This window comes from Heterocephalus glaber, unplaced genomic scaffold (genome assembly GCF_053883595.1).
Source record: "Heterocephalus glaber isolate CG9 unplaced genomic scaffold, H.glaber_assembly_v1.0 deba00001553, whole genome shotgun sequence".
NCBI classification, from domain to species: domain Eukaryota; kingdom Metazoa; phylum Chordata; class Mammalia; order Rodentia; family Bathyergidae; genus Heterocephalus; species Heterocephalus glaber.
This window is the reverse complement of record NW_028258344.1, coordinates 12,837,380-12,859,266: the sequence shown is the minus strand read 5'-3', so window position 1 is coordinate 12,859,266 and position 21,887 is coordinate 12,837,380. Positions and strand designations below refer to the sequence as shown.

The 21,887-nt window shown below is 35.8% G+C and overlaps 1 protein-coding gene across 3 annotated transcripts in view; it reads right to left on the bottom strand.

The window, feature by feature from the left end:
* The window catches only part of Prex2 (phosphatidylinositol-3,4,5-trisphosphate dependent Rac exchange factor 2), a 262,543-nt gene that overhangs the window by 39,845 nt on the left and 200,811 nt on the right, over positions 1 to 21,887 (bottom strand). For all 3 annotated transcript variants that reach the window (XM_013071229.3, XM_004842082.3, XM_013071231.3), the window contains one exon: positions 21,655 to 21,769. In XM_013071229.3, the coding sequence (XP_012926683.2) occupies positions 21,655 to 21,769 (115 nt within the window). The remainder of the gene's footprint in view (positions 1 to 21,654; positions 21,770 to 21,887) is intronic.

Sequence of the window (21,887 nt, the reverse complement as noted above, 5' to 3'; positions counted from 1 at the left end):
TCACTTCTTATGAGATCATCTCCATATTTTTAATCATTTACAGAAATTTTTTGTCTGGTCAGACACATATATACTTCTCACAGTACAGTATTATATCCAAGTCCAAAATATTCTAAACTGTATCAGGTTGCTTTTGTGAATTTTACAAGTATTTAAGATTCTAGCAGTTACTCTGCGTTTCAAAAAGAACTGTAATAGTATACAGTGAGGTGTGGCTATTGATCATAGATAGGATTGTGACACCAGTATTACAGCAACTGACTATAAGTGTGACTGGGTGATGTGACTATTATGGTTAAACTGCATTTAACTACCATAGCACTTAAATTAGGGAAACAATTCAATAGAGCATGTTACCAAAAGGGACCAATCTCTTATATAAATAAAAATAGCCCGAGAGGTTTAACCTGTGGCCACACATACCTAAAGAATATATTCTGAGTAGGAAAGCAGGAGAATTTTACTTTACATCTCTATTCTACCCACCTTCCATGCCCATAAACATTAGTCTTGACTTCTCTGAAATACATTTTACTTAAAGTTACATAGAGACATTCTGAATACGAGATCATTTTGGTTTTCCTGTATATCTTTTTGTCTGTCACAAATGAAGCCTCTAAAGTTATAATTGTCAGAGAATTGCCTATCATCAATTTGCAGCTTCATTTCTACTGAACTATTGAAAAAAGCTCAAGAAAGTTAAGACAGATCATATATGATACCACAATGAGAAAGCCTTTCAGATAGATATCATTTCTTTGACTTCTTTTGTGTCCTAAAAGCACACATACGGTATGACAGGTAATAGAGATGTACCTCACTACTCCCCACTGCTGTTCATAACCTCATCTCACTCCTCCACTTTCTGAGAACCTACAATGAGTAACCTGACCAGATCAAAATTCCATTCTCTGCTTCCAAGCTTCTTTTATTCCACTTTGACTTTTGCTCTTCCCTTCATGAGGCGGGTAGGGTGACAGTCCTTTTCCCACATGTGTAACCTCAAGTTACCTCAGATGCCATGTGCTGTTAAAATACTCACATCTAGTTATTTTATAATGGCAAAACATGCCCTCCCTGAAACACACTTTGTGGAAATGGAAAGAAAAAACAGGCAAATCCTTTAAAGCAACAGAGCCTTTCCAAATAACTAACCATATCACATAAAAGCATTTCATTATAATCTGGAAAACAATGAAGCCAAGTGATATTTCTGTTATCAAAATGATTCTATTTAATTTAAAAGTTATATCATTATGGTTTGTGTCTAGATGTCTCTCCAAAGCCTCCTGAGTCATGGGTGGGGCCTTTCGGAGGTAGCTGGATCTTAAATGTGTGATGGATGGTGGGATCAAGGGTATATGATTACTAAATTAGTGCATTGCTGGGTTTGGCATAGTTCTAGATAGGATTAAGGGTGCCCCGCCCTGGTGTGTGACTGCTACCTGCCCTGAGAGTGGGTAGACTGGCTCAGATAAAACGGACAGAAAGAGGTTCACCAGTGGTAGCTACTTCACTGCTCCTTACCTTCACTGCTGGTTACCTTCTACCCACCCTGCTTTGCCATGGACTGTTTCTTCTCTGTGATGCCCCTCTGCCATGCCAACCAGCCTTGGAGAAAGCTCACTACAGACTGAAACCTCTGCAAACTGTGAGCCAAATAAACCTTTCTTCCTTAAGCTTTCGTGGAGGATATTTTGTCTTAGCAAGAGAAGCAACTAAGACATATATTTTAAGGGAATTTGGCATTTTCATATCAAAGGATAACTTTTTAGGTTTAAAACTAGAAAAATCTTATAGAGGCATTCTTAATACTCAGTTGATGGGTATCCTTTCCAACCTATCTTTCTCTGTATGGCCTATTTAACTCCAGTCTATCTTCAGGATTATGTATGGGAAGCATGGATGTTATCATTTTATTATCTTAAATGAAAATTGGTTAAATTTCTTCAGTACCCAAAACCTGAAAGGAAGCCCCACATTTGGGGGCTTCCCTGATCACTGACCAACAGGTCTTCCCATCCTGTCTCTCGGCACTGTGCCCTGCCCCACTCATGCTCAGTTTCCCCAGTACACCATCCACAGAGAAGCCTCCCCACTTTCCTGCACACTGTTCTCTCTTGCCTGAAACTCTCTTTCACTTCCTTTTGCTTGAAAAACAATTCTACTGATCCTACAAAACCCAGTTCAAATTTGACATCTTGAGAACATTTTCACTGAAACAAACTTATCTCACTCTATTATATTCAGTTGCACTCATTCTGTTGCTTGTACTAAATTATGTACTCTCAGTAGGCAGAAGCCTTTTCTTTTAAAATATGAAATCCTATAATCTAAGGAAATGCCTGACACATACTACATATCTAATATTTGATGTACTATTTAACGAAATTGAACATTATTCATGAAAGTTAAAAATAAAGAATTGGGTTACTATACTATGAAGAAACTATATATATGCATATAAAATGAAGAAACTAGCTATGTATATTATATATTATATATATATATAAAGATTTTAATTTGAAAGATATTTTTAAAAGGATTCTTTGCAAAGAGTGTTAGGAATATTAACATTGAAACATAATACTTAGAGGAAAGCATTTTATAATCATAAGGACTTAAAATTAGAGAGTAAGGATATTTGACAATCCTTCACTGACTAATAATTACAACCAAGAGAAAAAACATTTTCAGTGTTCCTTGCAACCTACAGTAGTACTGTTTTACCTATAAATTATTACTCTACCAAGAAATGACACAGCAACATTCTTGTGAAATTCTAAATAAGAAATATGGTTATCTACTATTACAGTGAGATTTTAAGTGTTTAACTCTTAGCTTGTATGCTTCTGCATTAGAATTTATAAAAAGCCACAGTTTCATTTATTTGCAAAAATTCAAGGTCCTCAATTACAGTACCTAATACAATGCTAGTTGTTATTATTATTCATCCTTCAAGATGCCTATTCAGTACCACCTCCTCTCTCAAACTTTCACAATATTCTTAGAATCAGCAGCTCTCCTGTATGCCCTGTTCATCTCGTAACTTCATTGTATACTCTCTTGTTTCTTAGGGACTAGTTCACATGTTTCTCTTCCCGTTAAACTGCCAGTACTTTGAAGACAGAGATAATGTACAGTTTACCTTTGTTACCTCATCACCCTACACAGCGCTAGGCACACAGTGAGTGTTCAACATATTTTATTTGAATAAATACATTAATAATTGATTTCCAAAATGTAGTGATAAATGACTGTAAATTGTTTCCAAGGAGAATGTGACTTCTTTCAAATAAGATTCTGTATCAAAAAGTCTTGAAAATTGTCTATTACGAATGGGAATTCTGGGCCAAGAAAAAATCTGCAAAGTATAATAAATTTTCTCCATCACAAAACAAACATACACTTTCACTATTTCTCTTACAAACTGTACATATAAGAGGAAAAATATGACTGGAAAAAACAATCTAGGTCTCTGCCCTATCTTAAACATCCGAAGAGCTTAATTAAAATCAGTTGAAGCAGCATGGAATTGTCACCAACTTCTAAGACATTAAAGCCGACAACAATCAGGAATGAGTCTCATCCTGTAAACAACTGTGGACATCTGCTTCTGAGGGAAGGGCAGGGCAAATGTAATAAGGCTAGAATTACAGATAGGCAGACATGAGAAAGATGTCATCAGCAGAATTTAAAGACATAGTGGATAAGGCAAAGGAAGACTATTAAGTAACTGAAACCCCTCAGGACTCCTTTGGGGTAACTTCACTTCTCACATGACCAAAGAGAGTAAGTCTTAAAGACATATTTGGACTTGAACATAATCTGCATGAAGGCAGGGACTTCGCTGTGCTTTAATGCCACGTGTGCAACACTTAGTAACCTGCCCAACAAAGCGTAGCTGCTCAGTAAATATTTACTAAATGAATCAAAAGTAAATGATTTAAGGACAAAATATAAATCAGTAATCATTAAGTAGGGACAATCTAATGCAATACTGAGTCCTTCCTGCAAAAAACTGCAAGTTTGACCAAGTTCATTCTAGTGGACAATAAATAAATCTTCAATAACTCCATGCCTTGTCCAGATATTGCCCTCTTCTAACCAAAAGTTCCCTCCTCTTCTAATCAAAAGTTTTCCCAAGGAACTCAAACTGCCAATCTCACTTCCCACACATTCTCCTGAAAACTTCGAGAACAGTGTCTTATGGTGGCCATGAATTTGCATTGGCCAAAGGCAGTGGAGACTCAGACATTACTGGCTGAACTTCTTCTTATATATGGCATCCAGTCATTCCTCAAATGGTCTGTTTCCTTGGCCTTTTAACACTGGCCTGGTGCCTTGTACCCTTTTCTTGGTTTACCTGTTTTGTCTCCTCCCTGGTGTCCTCTTCATCACCTACCTCTCGCACGTCTGGTTTTCTAAGACTCTGCTTTGCCTCACTATTCTCATTCTGAACAGTCTCTGGGGCCATTTTTTTCCTTCACAGGGACTCAAAGGTCTCTGAACTCCAGATTTGTGTATTTAGTTTTTTGGTTTGGGGGATTTTTTTCTTTAGACAAATAGTTCATAAATCAGGCACAGTGCTGTGAGAATAAAACAATTTTTACCTGTAAAAAAACCAATGATGTAGTTGGGGAAAGAAGAAAACAAATAGATAATTACAATCCAGTGAGATGGATGATCCATGAAGGTTTAGGAGAGTGCTAGAAAAGCACATTACTGAACACATTAGGCGAAGAAGGTATTAGTAGGCAAAGGGAATGAAAGCTCTTTGAGGCATAAGAAGAAACCTTATGGGTAAGCAAACAAGTATCCCATTTAGATCATGAAATTTAAATCTGTGTAAAGCTATTTAATGCCCCGGAAGAGGGGAAGGTATGGAAAATAGCAGTTGGGGAGATCACTTAGTAGATATGAACAGCAGTTGAAAAAAGAAAGAGTAGGTGAAATAAGAAAATGGAAAATGAGTGGTGCATGCCTGTAATCTCAGCACTTTGGAGAGGGTGAGGTAGGAGGATCACAAGTTTGAGTCCAGCCTTGGCAATTAAGACTGTTTCAAAAATAAAAAAGTACAGGGCTGGGGATTTAGCTCAGTGGCACCGCGCCTGCCTCGCAAGTGCAAGGTTCCGAATTCGATCCCTGGTACTAAAAATAAAATAAAATTAAAATTAAAAAGTACAATAAAGGGGCTGAGCAGTAGTTAAGTGTAAGGGCTCTTTAATTACCAATACTGCAAAGAAAAAGGGGCTGGAGAAGAAAGAGAGAGAGAAAGAGAGAGAGGGAGAGGGAAAGGAAAGAAGAAGGGAAGGAGGGAAGGAGGGAAGGAAGGAAAGAAGAAAGAGAAAAGAAAATGGTTGTGAAGGATACACAAGGTGAGAGGGAGAAGGCAAGGGAAAAAGAGACTGAGAGAAATGCCTTATTTATGATAGATACTGCTTACATTGTAATAGAAGATATGCAATTTAAAAGATTTTTCCCTTGTCCTTAGAGTTGATACACTACTGCAAAATTTGTTTAACTCTCCTGAAATCCTTGTGGTATTCAACAACATGAACTTGAGGGCAAAAAAATACACTAATCCCACAACTATGATTTCTATACATAAGGACGTGTTATTAATACTTTCATTGAATTACTTCAATAAGTACTTTTTGAGCATCAATTTAGGTGCAAAGCAATATTTTGTATTTAGAATACATCAATGTACATGTGACAAAGGCCCTCCTTAGGGAACTTGCATTCTGGGGGTTGTGAGGCAGGATGTGCTCTTCTCTCCCTGGTCAGTCAGAAGAGCTAGACTCCAGCGGCCCTTCCTGTATGAGAAAACTGCAGCTCCTCATTGCTCTTGCTGCACCTACTTTTCTGTTATAATGTGCCTGTCCCCAGGCATTCTTTTATGACATTTCTTCACCTGGGCAAGCTAGTTCTCCCGCCCTCGGAATGTGCCCCCAGTTCACTCTGGAATACACATAGGAGTATACAAAAAACCAGAGCCATGTCCCTCAGCAGGAACTGTTTATTGCTTTCCTGAAAATCTTAGCCTATGCCCTTTAGCTCAGTGACACTCAAATTGTGGCTTGCAGACTTAAGAACCTGTGAGCAAGAATGTAGGAATGGAATAATCATTTACATTCCCCTGAAATGCAGATTTTCAAAAGCACCTGTCTTACTGAACAAGATAGACAACAGTGCAGCAAGTTAGGCATTGTGTGAGCTGCATAATAATCATGTGCAGTAGGGCCACATCTCAGTAACTGATGTTTCAAAGTGAATTTCTCAACTACAAACCAAAACATATACAAAAACTGAAAATATGTACAAGCATTTATTATAAACTTGTCACCTTTGTAATTATTTTGGTATATTATTAGTGCATGTTAATATTATATGACGGTGGAGTTTGTTTTTGAAAGTAGGTATACACATTTAACATATCTTAATCAATTTCAGTCATCTTAACCCCTTTTCCCTTTCATCCTTCCCATGCTTATATTTTTCCCTGTCTCCAGAAGTCTATCTCCTGGCTTCCTGTCACCTCTCTGTATGTATGTACTTATATACATACTTTTTAAATTTCTCATGTAAGAGAAAAATGTAATAATTAGCTTTCTAAGTGTTATTAATTTCACTTAACATTATGGTTTTCAGTTCGACCCATTTTCCTGCAAATGACGTGACTTTATTCTCTTTTTTTTGGTACCAGGGATCAAACTCTGGTCCTTGCACTTGCGAGGCAGGCAGTGGAACCACTGAGCTAAATCCTCAGCTACTTTATTCTTTATTCTGGGTTCTGGGTGCTACGTTCAGCCCCTAGTACTACTGCTTTTGAGAGGAGAGAGTAACTACCGGTGACATCAACATTCAGGAAGCTAACCTTAGATTATCTCATATCCTTGTGAGCTTAGTGAGAGTGGTCTCTACTATTTCATTAACCCATGAAAAGAGAGAGTAATGTGGTACAGTAGGCTAGAAAAAAATCAAGCATTAATGATTGTCAAATTATTTAAAATACTACATATATGAAAAGAGAGGAAGAGAAGGAAGAAAGACAAAAAGGAAAAAAGAAAGGGAGGGTGGAGAGACAGAAGTAGGTATTTGAAGGGAAGTAAAGAAAGAGGGCGGGGAACATGAATGAGGGGGCAGGAAACTGCATTCAGTTGTTGATCAGTTACCCAAGTTCTTCTACCTTCAGGGTTACTGAAACAAAAACAGAAAGTGTTTATATTTTTCCTATAAACTACACTGTCATCCCAATCTAGATTAGATACTTTACCAAGCAAGAACACAGCCCATTTCTCATGTTAACAACTTTAAATATTGGTGTAGGCAGTATTTGACCAAGGTACCTGAAGAGATGTTGAAAACAGGAATGTCTTATTTCATTTGTAACCTTAGTTTTGACTGTACAATAAAAATGACTTTAATAGCAATCTTTTATTGACTACCTACAGAATGTGCTAGAATTAAAGGTATAATAGTACAGACCTGCATGTGATACTTTTCATCTACATTTCAGTTACACGTTGCATAAAAAGTTCCTTTTTGAATACTTCTATTGGAGGTAGTTGCATGCCTTCTGCAATGTTGTTCTTAGAAGATCTGGGAAAATACCCTTGCTGTCTGTGTGATAAATCTAGGTCTAGAAGCACAGCTGGAGCTGTACATCCTTCTGAACAGTTTTTCACAACAGCCTCTATCTTCATATAGTTTTCTAATGTGACATCAAATGCAGCACCTGTATTCTCAGGAGAGTATCTGAGCACAAACAAGGCTCCTCCAGCTTCATTTTGCATAGCTGTTTTATGTGAGTTCCTTTTGTGTCTTTCCCACTGGGCAGTGAGGCCAGCTGCCCCAACAACAAGCATCCTAGGAGAAATCTCTAATATTAATTTTGGTCTCCAATTAAATGCTCTGCAGGAAACCTATAAAATGCATCTTCATATACAAGTAAGCCATTCTGTATGTTGGGCAAACACTGAGGACTGACTGGACTTCTCAGCTAAAACTCATGACAATCTATAGCACATCATTAGCTCCAATGGAGAGATAAAGAAGTAGGATTAGTGGTTTTAAGAATTTGCTCCTAGCCACAGAGGTAGTTAATGGAAAAATGAGGGCTGGAATCCAAGTTTGATGGGCTGTCCATCCTCTCCTAGATTAATGCAGCGGGTAAACTCATATCATTGCCTTGTGTCTTCTTGTTCATATCAATGCATACTTTCATATTTACCCTAACCTCCCCGTACCATGACCTAAATGCCATCAGTCTGTTAAGCATATTTATTTCATTTTTCTTTCAACTGGCTCATACAAAAGGCACTGAATGTCATATGAGATTTCCTGAAAACACCTTTCCTTATAACTAGCAAGAGATTTGTTCACTTCTTATCTTCCACTGTGTTTTCTGAATGTGTCTAATTTTATATATGAGTTCACTGATATTTCAAATGTATTAAGTTCAAAGTCTACACAAACAAGCACATCCAAGAAATTTTTAAATTGTTATTGTATACATATTATGCTATAAATGAAATAAGGCCATAGGCTTTCAATTTTGTATGGTTAAATGTTTTAATATTTGAACAGACTTAAATGAAAATGTTCTATTAAGTTCTGTTTTATTCTATCAAAACATTTTATATTCAATGATAGTATATAATTATTTTGTGCATATAATTATTATATGTTATTACATATAGTACTATATAGTATATATTTTGACATTTTATTTTAGAATTTGATGCCAAGAATAAGGGTGGTAATGCATTTGGCTGGCATTTAAAATTGATGAGATGCATCCTCATCCTTCTCTGACAATGTGTGAGATTTCATGAGCACACTCATTATGAAGACAAAAATACATTAGTGGGCTTGACTCACAGTCAGGTTCTGAGATACTTCTTATTTTTTAACAATAAGATTCCATCTATTTCAATTCAGTTTGGTCTTTTTCTTCCATTGTATCTCTGCTTCTCTCTGCTTAGGATTCTTGTTGTTACTTGCCTGAACTATATTAATAGTTTCATAATCAGTCTCTCTGACTCTCTGTTCTTGTCCTTACCCTTAATTTGTCCTCAATGGTACTACAAGGGTACACAGTTTAAAATATATCACCCCTCCCCACATCTTACTGCTTAGAAGTCAGAAGTGAACTACTTCAGTTAGACACATCTGGGCATCTGAGGCTCCTTGTTGCCTGATCCTGAAAACCCCTCCTGCTTCACTGTCTGCCTCTGTAGTTCTGCACTACACACTGAAACAGCATCTCTCCTCTCCTCCAGCTAACCTGTTAGTATCACCTGTGGAACTGTTCCCAGCCTCTGAATTCCTCAGTCTTTCCTTGCTCCTCTGTACGGATCCTGGGCATGTTGTTACCTCTGCCGTGGTGTTCAGTGCAGTATTTCAAAATGACCTGTCTGTTACATTTACTTTTATTCCCCTTTAAGATTCTCTATATCCCCAATGTTGTGCACATTCCTGTACTTGCATAAAAATGGAAAATAAATATTGATGAATCATAGGGAATAGTTCCTAAAAATGATGGCAGGTTCTTGGAAGACCCAATCAATAATGACATTAGAGTCCATACTTTTCTCCAGGTGTCTGTTGAAGTCATCATTCTGTTAGTCAGGAGCCTTCCACTATTTATATCATGCATCCTGGTTTGGCTGTCCTAACTTTGGGGCATTTATATACATACAGTCATTTATTAATGATTTATACTTTATCACCAACAAGTAAACAAAAAAAAGACAAAGAAAGTGAAAAGAAGAAACAAAAATAACATAAAACATGATGTGATAAATGTTATCACAGAGATACATAAGGGAATGTAAAGAAAATCACTAATTTCGACAAAGGAGAAAGACCTCATGAGGGTGAGATGAATTTTAAGATATGTCTGAAAAGATGAGCAGGAATTGGCCAGGCAACCAAAATTTGATACATTCTGTCTGAACATTCCAAAAGCACCTGGAAAAAAAATGATTTTCTTCCTGAGTGAATGACAGAACTTCACGAAATTCAGTCTACATAAATTAGAGCCTTGCCCACAGGTCTGTCCAAACAGGCAGCTAACTTTACAAAATTAGTGCTCTATTCTTCACATAAATCATGAATTTTTATATATCCATATTAATTTCTTATAAGTTAAATGATGTCTTTTGTATCAAAGCTTTGAGCCCAAGTTAAATTTCCAGACTTATATAGCGGTAAAGCTTTGAAAAGATAATTTATAATCATTCATTCACCTTCCATGGTACACCCACAAACGAAGTCTGAAATGTCAGCCAAAAAGAACTGAACAAAAGCAATTGGAAAAAAGAAAACTCACCAAAGGCTCAACTAAGATGCCTTGAATATATCTTTAAGACTGATTGTCCTTGTGATCAGACAGAAAAGTCAGCAGAGTTAAAAATAAAAATCAATCTTGCTTGTATAAGCACTACGAATTTTTCCTCTCAGAATGTATTTCCCTAACTGATTCTTTGGGGTGTGCTTAGTTTTTGTTTGACATTTTCAATTCTCTTTTATTCCAAAGGGAATTCTGAGCACAAAGTACTTTGATCTTCTCTTAGCTTCGGTGAAAACAGCATCTTTTCTTAGCTTGGAGATAAAAAAAAACAATAGCTTTTCTTAGTATCCAGATAGAGAGGATTCTTTTCAAAGGACACTTTGAAAATTAAGATGATTGTATCTGCTTCTATTTGTCAGGGAGTTTATCTGTTCATCCTTATAAATATTGTTACAATATAAGACCTACCTTTAAAATGTGAAAACTCACAGTGAAGTAATTCTAATCTCTTGTGCTGACCTTGTATAAAAACTGCATTAAAATCTCTTTAAGATAAAGGTAATATAAATATTAGTTACAATTACTAATTCTCAAAGGCAAATGAATTAGTCTGAATTCAAATAAGAACAAGTACAGTCCATGTGAATTAAAAGATTACATGCATAAAAATATATGCAGCTATATTATATTCTCAGTAAAGCAAAGGTGGAGATGTTTAATAGAATTATAGTACTTTTCAACTAAAAAAGAGATACATTGCTCTCAAAGTGTCACTACAACTTCAACTTTATCTGATTTTGTCTCATTGAAATTTATGAATGTTGGCTCTGCTGATGAATTTTCTGAACAGGTCTCCTGCAGAGTCAGCATCTGTACCCTTCAAATGGCCTGGAAATTTTTGGATATAAAACAAACTAGACTGGATCCTGGAATAAATTCCATCAAATGATAATATCACAAAAATATGGTCATGTATTACAATTAACATGATTTTCAACTCAGTTCAACTATTTATATGATACTATGTACTAAGTACGGTGGACAGCTCAGACCTGGTTGCCTTCATGCGATGTGAGGTAGCTATGTAAATAACCTACAAGCAAAAAATCAAACAAAAGGAACCAAAGGGGTTGTTAAGTTTCAAAGAAGATGATTAATTCCAGTTGAAGTTATAACTGAAGGCATTTCACAGGAAGATAAATCTGAGTTGGGTCCTTGGTACTTATGTTCTTCAGCAAATGGTACTGAAGTTTGTCTTGGGTGAAGGTTGGGGTAAAAGAAATTGAGAAAGAACCAAATGGTAAAGGGGGCAAAAAGGAGCATACTGATTCTATTTACAGATTGTTTCATGTCCCCTGTTCTCTTGAACTCAAGCCTTACAATTTCTCCTTCCCCTTCTAGAATTTTCACACACCCTATTCCCTCTGCTAGAAAATAATTCCCTTCCTCTCAAGTCTATCTTCCACACCGTCTCTCCTGAACATTGTCACCCCAATTCCTCTTTCAGATCTCATCCTTAAGATCACTTCCTCAATAGCTGATTCCTGAAGCTATTAATCACCATCCCATTCCCAGGCAAGATGGATTCCCTTCTACACATACACAGAACCTTATGTCTTCTCTACATAATTTGTCTCATATATGTTTATAAATTATTAATTTTTAAAAAATATTTATCATAAGCCACAGATTGTTCTTGGCAGGCACCGATCTTCTGTTGCAGGGCCTCCTGTGTGCAGTGCTGTCCTTGGTACTGGGAAGCCAAGCACTATTGCTGAGCTAATGTAAGTATGCAGAATTTCCTTTAGTTTTACTTGGTACAAGAATTTCGCACTTAAGCATAACTCATATTTTGTATATGGTAGATCCTTCCTTTCTAAATTTCATACATAGGGAAGAAGATTACAAAACCTTTAAGCATTACAAACTAATTCAAATTCATTGGAGTCTTAGTTTTCACTCCTGCCATAGGAGAATCACTTCTTACATAAAACAAAATATACAATCCTAAAAATTCCTCAATCTCAACCTGAAAAGAGAAAGGAATTGAATGTACACATGTGGTTTACAGCTAGTTTAGAGAAACCAAAATATGGATGCATCTTCAGCTAAAAAAACCAAAAAAACAAAAACCAACTTTGTTTAAAGATAAGGTGGGAAAAATATAGAACTGCTATGGAGGAAATAAATATTAATCTGGAGTGTTCTGTTTAATTTAAAAAATCATATCAGTTAACTTTGAAGCTGAAGCTTTGTATAGAAAAATAATTTAAGAGCAAAGGCATTTTTGCATCATAATTAATATTCTCTCACATCTGCTACTCATTTGTTTCCCCAATTTTAAAGCCATATACATTCACTGATTTAAAGTAGTTTTCAAAGATATTCATCAGTAGTGCACAAACACTTCTATTTCAAGCCTAGATACACTGTTTGCCATCAGATAAAGGGACAGGAAACATTATTTTGTGAGTTGATGACAATGAGGAAAGGCAAACAAGAGGATGAGGATATGAGCCTAGGACCAGCTGTAGGACATAAAAGCTTGTAAGATGAAGTTCTGCCATCTTTTTATTTTCTCCTGCCATTTGAAAGCAGCACTTAAAGACATGAGACGGCACTAAGTCCATCCCACCCTTCATATCCACCCTGTGTAAGAAGTGCATACGCACTGACATTTCCCCCTGCCCAGACGCAGAGAGAAGTGACATATTTCATGGAGTAGCAATCATGGGAACAGTCAAAACACATATTTCTGGTTGATATTTTTCAGCTTAAAAAACTGTCCAAAATACATGACTCTGAGATCGGTTTCTGTGTAGTATATCTTGCTATCAACAACAACAGCAATAAAAAGCTCTCCTTTCATTTATTATAGAAAATATATGTGGGTTTAAAAAAAATTTTTAAAGAAAATGTTCCATTCACTTTCCCAAAGGCATATCTAAGAATATTTGTTTTGAATAATTTTTTTCTTCCTGAAAATAGGATTAATTCACATTTAGATAGCCCAAACCATAAGCACGAAAAATTCAATAGGAAGCTGTCACTTCATAAAAATAATAATTGATCTTAATAGCTAATATATAATGTTTCCTTTTGATTTTTGTTTTATTTTACTATTTCATTTACACCAAAAATAATATTTAAAAATAATAATCTAGGCTCCTGAAACTGCAAGGACTACTTTGATAATATCGAAAACTGTTCCCATTTACAATTTATCTCATTAGTCACCATGTAGTGGTGCTTTCTGCCAATAAAGAGCATGCATTAAAATGAAAGGGTTTAGGGCCAGAGATTTAGCTCAGTGGTTTTGCCACCTGCTGCGCAAGCACAAGGACCCGAGTTCAATGCCTGATACCAAAAAAAAAAACCAAAAAAACTGTCAGTTGAAAAAATGAAAGGGTTTGGTAATGATAAATCACCCTTAAGTAGGATAGGGGAAAGTGATGCTGATGGAGATGATGGCTCATGGCCAAAGGGAAGAAAAGGGCAAGTATTAAATACACACACACACACACACACACACACACACACACACACACGCACACACACAGTAGAGCTAGGTAGAGATGGTGGAGGGAAAGGATAGCAGTGCCCCCACTCCTAAATTTCTCTGCCAGAATTCCAGAGTTAAACACTTTACATTCTGTTACTCTTTAATAAGCAGAAGAAAATCAATCAAAATGTTATCTGACTTGGCCCAGGAGGGAGGTTATATTTTAGAAGAGCTGTGAAACATTTTTCCTAGATCTCAGCCTTGTTCATAAAAGAAACAGCTAAACTAGTGTACCTTCAGGAAACTAGGCTGGGGTCACCACATATGTGGCACAGCTCCCCAGAAGTTCTCAGTCTGTATTTCCACAGGAGACTGGAGGGAAATGGTCAGGCCACCCAGCTGTTCTCAGCTCGCTTCACTAATCCCTTACTGCCTTGTGAAAACTTTAACCATTTTGAATATTATTTGCAATCCATGCATAAAATACAAAAGGACAATATTAATTCAATAAAAATTTTCTACTGGCTTCTCCATTGTGCTTACAATTAAATCCAAAATTCCCACAAGGGCTACAATCACACATAATCAGGCTCTACCCATATCTCTCAGCAAGCATCATTCCTCTTCATGTGCTAGAATCCACTGGCTGTGTGTGTGTGTGTGTGTGTGTATTTTTTTTTTCTTGTCTTACTATAACATGATAAATTTGTTCCCATTATGTGTAGGCATCAATGCACTGTTTTCAGAAAAGCTTTCTCCCATCTTTGGGCAAGGCTGCCTGTCTCCTTATGATTCAGGCCAAATTAATAATCACCCAATATTTAGTCATCTTAACTTCTCTTCTCCCTCTGAATTAGCAACTTCTTGGTATCAATTTGTTTATATTTCCTTCACTATAATTTTCAAAATCTTAAATATTTTATTTGTGATTTATTTACTTTTTTATTTCCTGTCTTATCCATTTTTACAAAAATGGAGGGCCAGGGATTTAGCTTGGTGGTGCCACCACCTGCCTTGCAAGGGCAAGATCCTGAGTTCTATCCCCAGTTCCAAAAAACAAACAAACAAACAAACAAATAAAAAAAGGAAACTCCGGGAATACAGGATGAATGAATGATTGATGGTCCAGAATCAGAGGAACTGGGGGCAGTCAGTTATATCTGACACTAAAATATAGCAACAGAGAATTTGTTGTCTCTGTATGTTTTCTGTGTGAAGTATGCATTCATTCTATTCACTGGGATGGCCTTATATAGTATAAAGATATAGACATTACAGAGAAAAAAAGTGTCATTGACTTAAATCCTGGTTTCATCACTTATTAGCTAGGCAACCTTAAGCTCCCTTTAAATTGGAAATGCTCACATGGAACTCATTAGGTTTTTAAGCATTCCACATAATTCACCTAGTACAGTGTTGTGACTGCCTCTTGATTTATTCATAAAATTTTGATTATTGTTTCCTTTTAAGTTGAAAATGACTTCCATCTATTCTTGGCTCTTCTGGAGCAATCTCTCCAACAAGAGCGGAGTCTTTGATTTCTGCTTGTCCAGTGTCCTCCCACTGGTCTGTGGTGCTGAGCCCACTAAGGAATGAGCAGATGACCTGGCTTTGGTTAAAAAGCACCTCCCTAGGTCTTTTGCTGATGCTGATGGGGTTGAGAGCACCTTCTCTTTTGAAAACGTGACACTGGTCTGTAGTGACCATCTTCGCACAAACACAAGGCTAAAATGGGGCTGAAAATGAAGCTTACACAGAGGAAAGGAGCACTAACAGATGGCAAGAGAAACAGTATGCTAAGGAACTCATATCTGCCAGATCTAGCTGTGCCTAAAGCAGCCACCACCCTGGCTGTCCACGTTAGATAAGCCAATGCATTATTTTTGCTTATGCTAGTTTGAGTTTGGTTTCTAAAATTTATATTCTAAAGAATGCTTCTAGTCAAACAATAGTTTTGCTGTAAGTCTAAAGGGGATAAAAAGGCCTTTTCTGGGCTCTAATTAGTAAATAAATTAATGCCCATGATGAAATGGTTTTCAAAGTGTGAAAAAGACACTGAGGTTATGAGGAAAGACTGATACCTTGGGGATAGTTTTTTTTTAATTTTTAATTTTTTCCCCATTAACTTTATTGGTACATTTTAGGTATAAAATACAGTCACATTCATCATTGGGATCTTGTACCATTACATGAGTCTCTTGGTTCTTATTTTTTTTTCCCCTTCCCTTGCCCTCCCTTCACCCCTTCCACCCTTCCCTATTTGCAAAGACCCTGTTTCCATTTTTTTCCTCTTCTCATATTTTTTCCTTTCCCTTTTATCCCTTCCCCTACCCCTCACAATTCCCCTGCTCTTTTAGACCTTTTCTTCCTGTTACACAATATCAGTTATACATTTTTAAAATTAAAATATTAAGATCTAGGAGACATTACCACAGATTTTACAGAATTTAAAAGGATATAGAAAGCATATTACAAAAATCTGTTTTGAAATAAATCTGACAACTTCTAAGAAGTAACTTAGAAGACAAATTAATGAAACTAACTCTGGAGGAAATATAACATTTGAATAGCACTTATTAAAGAAAGTATATTCCTAGCTTGAAAACCTACCTATATGACAACAGCAGGCTCATAAACATTTTAACTGATAAATTATATCAAACATTTAAAGCAGAAAAAAGAAGGAATACTTACTTCTCCCCTCATTTTAGGAAATCAACATTGTGCTAATCCTAAAACTGGATAAAGATAATAGAAGAAAAAAGTATGAACCTAGATAGAAATTTGTTTAACAAAACAAACTATTAGAAGTCAGATCTGGCAATATGTAGAAAGTGGTTTTATTATAGGGATGGCAATGTTGGTTCAGCATTGGTAGATCCATTCCCAAAAGCTGTCATTTTAACAGAGGAAAGGAAAAAGCCATATGATCCTGTCACTAGTTGGAGAAAAAGTATCGGACTAAATTCTACAGCTGTTCATGGTAAAAGCTATCAGGAGACTAGAAGTAGAACAGAACCTTCTCAACAGACCAAAGACTTGTACTCCATACTTCCAGCAAGAACGCCTTACATGAATGGAGAAGATACAATAAGGTGGGGAACAAGGGCAGATATGCCTACTCTTCATCTGTCCATTAAACTTTGAAACCTAGTCCCCACCAAAATAGTCTGGGAATAAAATGACACAATTAGGATAGGATTAGCAAGGTAGAAGTAAAATCTTTATATGTAGATGAAATGATCATCTACAGAGAAAATACTAAGAAATCTCTAGGAGCCCCTAGAACTTGTACTGGAATTTAGCAGGATTAGAAAATACTAGGTATATATAAAAATTCAGGTCTGTGTATACTTGCTATAAATGAAGAATTGGATATTGAAATTTAAAAGTTATGTAGGAGTACAAAGGACCCAGAAAAGCCAAAAACAGAAACAAAAACAGTATTGGAAGACATTAAGCACCCAATTTTAACACTTCTTCTAAAGCTACAGCAATCAAGGTGTGTTGGTGTAAGGAAAGACATATAGATCATTGGAATAAAACAGAGAATCTAGAAATAGAACCACACATATATGGTCCACTGAGTTTTGAAAGATTATTTAACATTAGCATTTTATAGAATATAAACTCGATGCAAGAGCCGAGGAAGAGATAGTGTCTTCAGCAAATGGCACTAGAACACCTAGTATTCATATAGAAAAAATTAATCTCAACCCTTTTTTTCCATACATGAAAATAACTTGAAGGGATCTATGAACCTAAATAAGAAAGCCTAAAAGTATAAAACTTTAAGAAGAAATTATAAGGGAAAATATTTATGAATTCAGGGTAGGCAAGAACTTCCTAGGATACAAAAAACATGATGTATAAAAGAAAAAAAATGATAAATGAGATTCTATCAAAATATAGAACTTTAAATGACATCATTAAAATGAAAAGTAGTCCTTAAACAGACCATGTTTACAATGCATATAACCTATGAGCAGAATATATAAAGAATTCTTAGAGCTCATTAATAGGCAACCCAATTAAAATGTAGACATAAGAAGATGATAAATAGCCAGTACAGCACAAGGAATGGTGAGCAACTGTAGAATCAGAAAAATACTAATCAGTACAATAATAAGATTGAATTATACACTCATTAGGGAGATGAAGTCAAAAGTTTTAAAAGCCTTGTCATGACTTTTTCTTTTTGTTGGATTCTCCCCTTTGCGTTTAATTTGTCACGCCCAATGGATTCATTCTGCTGGGTTTCCTGGGGTTGTGATCCTCATTGTCTTCTCCTAGGGTATTGTCTAAAATGTTTTTGGAGTGCCGGTTTGGTATTCATGAAGTTCCTGAGGTGCTCTTTCTCATGAAAGTATCTTATTTCTCCATCAATTTTGAAAGATAGTTTTGCAGGGTACATCAATCTGGGTTGGAGGCTGTTTTCCTTTAGGGCTTGAAATACATCACTCCAAGCTCTTCTTGCCTTGAGGGTTTGCATTGAGAAGTCTGCTGTGATTCTGATGGGCTTTCCTTTGTATGTGATTTGTTTCTTTTCTCTCACTGCTTGTAGAATTTTGTTCTTCTGTTGGATTTCTGGAATCCTAACTATCATATGCCTATGTGTAGATTTTTTTTGATTAAGGCTAGCTAGAGTCCTATATGCCTCACTTATCTGTATGTCAAGTTCTTTTCCCCTCCTTGGGAAGTTTTCTGCCATCACCTCTGTGAAGAGTTTTTTTATGTCATCTGCACTCTCTCCTCTTTCCTCACTGACTCCAGTCAGTCTTATGTTATTCTTCTTTGCATCGTCTAGCAGCTGCTGGATTGATTTCTCATGTTGCCTCACAATTTTAAAGCAATTTTTCTTTTCCTGGTCACTAATTGCAATCTTATCTTCTATATGTGAAATTCTATCCTCACATTGGTTCATTCTGCTGCTCAGACTTTAGATGGAGTTTTTAATCTCTTGTAAATGTTTGTATCTGTTTTATGGATTCCATTTGTTTCCTATGTTGGAATTCCATCATGTTCCTCAGATCCTCTATGTTTTTATCTGTGTCCTCTCTAGATTTATTAATCATGTCTTGCACCATGAGCAAAATTTTAATTTTTTTAATGTATATATTAATTGGTACACTTTAGTTATACAATATTTACACTTATCATTGGGTATTTGTACCTGTTCCTGATGTATCTTAGTTCTTATTTTTCCCCCATTACCTATGCGCCCTTCACCCCCTCCACCCTTCCCTATTTACATAGACTTTGTTTCCATTTTCTTCTTTCTCATAATTTTTCCTTCCCCTTCTTCCCTTTCCCCTTCCCCTCCCACCACCCCTACACCTTTGGACCTTTTCCTATTTCAAATTATCAATTATTCATTTTAATCATTTTTATCCTTATTTACACTTTCAGTTTCTCACACTAGAGAAACTATTCAGTATTTACACATGTGTGTTCTATTTATTTCACTTGAGTATGGCCTCAAAGGGGAGCAGTAAATGACTCTTGAAATGGCAATGTTGGCTTGTGGCTTTGCAAACCATGAACAGACTGTGCACAAGCAATTTAGAAGTGTTTGAGCTTATACAATAACAAAAACCTTAAGGGATAATTAACATCTTATTCAAGAAACAAGCAGGAAGAGAATGGAATATTGGAAATAAGGAGGAAGACAATTGCCTCACTGTGCGAAAGAAATCTAATACACAACAGTGGGTCATTGTTGGCAAGGGCACCTAATATGTACTAAAAATGCTTTCTCAAGAAAAGTTATATTGAAATGTTTTCTTATAGGAATAGAATAATTAATACATGTGCTATTTTATTCACAGAGAATCATTAATAAAAAACCTTTAATCTTTTATATGAATATACATTTCTGTTTAAAAAAAAATCCATAGGGGTGAGAATGGTATATTACCTCCTTATTTCTGCTAGTTGTACCTAAATACTTTAATATAATTTAACATGCATTTTGGGGCACACCAAAATAAATTTATTCCTCATCTCAAAGAACTTATACTATAGTAAAGATGAGAAAGCTGTACACATAACTGTATTATCAAGAAGAAAGCCTGAATTTGATAATAATCATAAAGAAAAATGAAAAGCTGGAAGAGGGATCTGATACATAGGTATGAGACAGTGGTTCTGAAATTTGATTGTGTGCGAAAGAATAATCAGGAAAGCTTGTTACAACTCAGATTTCTGAGCCCACCTGAGTTTTTAGCAAGTTTACAAGTGATACTGATGCTGAGGGTTATCCTTTGAGAACTCTGGATCTGAGACTGGTTTTCAGTTCTGGCTCTACACTCACATCTTCTAGGGAGCTTCTAAAAAATTCTTGTGCCCAGGGTTCACTCCAGGACCAAAATTTTTTTTAAAGTTATTTTATGAAGGTGAATCTACAAGAGTAAGACATTGAATCCCAAGGGTAGTTTGGAGATAGAGGAAAGCAAATGCTGGTGAAGGGTAAGAAGTCACAGAAAAGGGCAGGTACAACTGCGCATAAGTTAGAAATGAGAACTTGCCCCTTAGATAAAAGAAGGATAGGGTGAAGTCATGAAAGATCTTCAGTGCCACTCGAAGGAGCTTGGGAGTCCTTTTGGAGGCAGCAAGAAATCCTCAAAGTCCTTAAGAGCAGGAACATGACATACTATGGGAGCAAAATCCTGAGATTAATATAACACTGTGCTCAGAGGCTAGGAGATTAGTCAGGAAGCTACAGCAACTGTCTATTTTGTCAAATTGGTGTCTAGGGATATATGCTCAGGGCCATGCATATTCTACACATATGCTGTAATTTTGGATTCTCCATTGAAAGATAATTGCAACATAGATTTTATCAGTGATAAAGGCAACCTCTCTTCTGTGACTTAAGCTGCATAAGCCACTGTTTGTTACTCAGGAGGCACATTGGTAAGAATTAAAGATTTTTTTTTTCTTTCTCATGAAAAGTCAGTTTATTACATGCCTTTTAGCATGTAATAAATGATCTAAAAAGGTAGCAGGGCAGTCAGAATTATCAGGATCTTCAACTACATTTGAAGAGGAAGAGAAAATTAATAATCAAAAAAGATCTTTGGGATTTGAGTCTGAGAGTTTCAGAGGATGATAAGAGTGCTTGGCAGGTATGTGTGAGGTCTTGAGTTGAGTCTCTACTACTGTAAAATAAGTAAATAAATAAATAAACAAACAAATAAATAAATAAGATGTGTCAAATAATTTCAAATATGGATCTGTCAACAAGGTAATGTGTAAAATAGAGGAAAATACATATACTAATAAATACTAATGTTTAAAGTTTCTGAATTGTAATACATTTCCCCTCTACTATTTGTGGTTAATTTTCCCTGCTATTTATCATCCAATATTTTTAGAGACAAAAATGTTAAATGCAAGTATCAATATATCTATTTGAAAGAACATATTTCCCAATACCAAGCATGTAGCCTGTGCTATCTTCATGCAGTGCATACTCTTCTCATGAGAAGGTGCTGGCTATTTAACAGTACAGGAAGGAATCTATTCATCTTTAATTCACCAAGCTTCCTTGTGGACATCACTCTAAAATGTAAAGATTTTTCCCCTGGAAATGGTCTACTATATATTTCATCCCTTTCCTTTATCTTCTTTAGAAACAAAATATTATGAAAAATTTAAAAACATTTTTTTCTTAATTATTTTTATTTGGAACAAGTATAGCCTTTAGGATACTTGAAACATTAAACATTATATAAGAATTTATATTAAAATAATTTCACTAATAATCATCTAATAAAAATGTCACAAATCTTTTTCATATGTTCAAAATACAGAAACTTAGGTTAAAAAATAAAAACTAGAGGTCACATACCTGAGCTTCTGGTTGTACTGTTTGATCTTTTCCAATGAGGCTGCATTTATCTGGGCTTGAAATTCTTCCACTGAAACATTGTCTCTATAATAATATCCTTCCATGCTCTCCAATGCTGTGTAAACAAGACAATATATTTTTGATGCAATTGTATAACTCAATTTTTCCATATTTATTGGAAAAATTTTATTGACTATTAGACTATTTATGAAATAGCACCAAGTCTGATTATA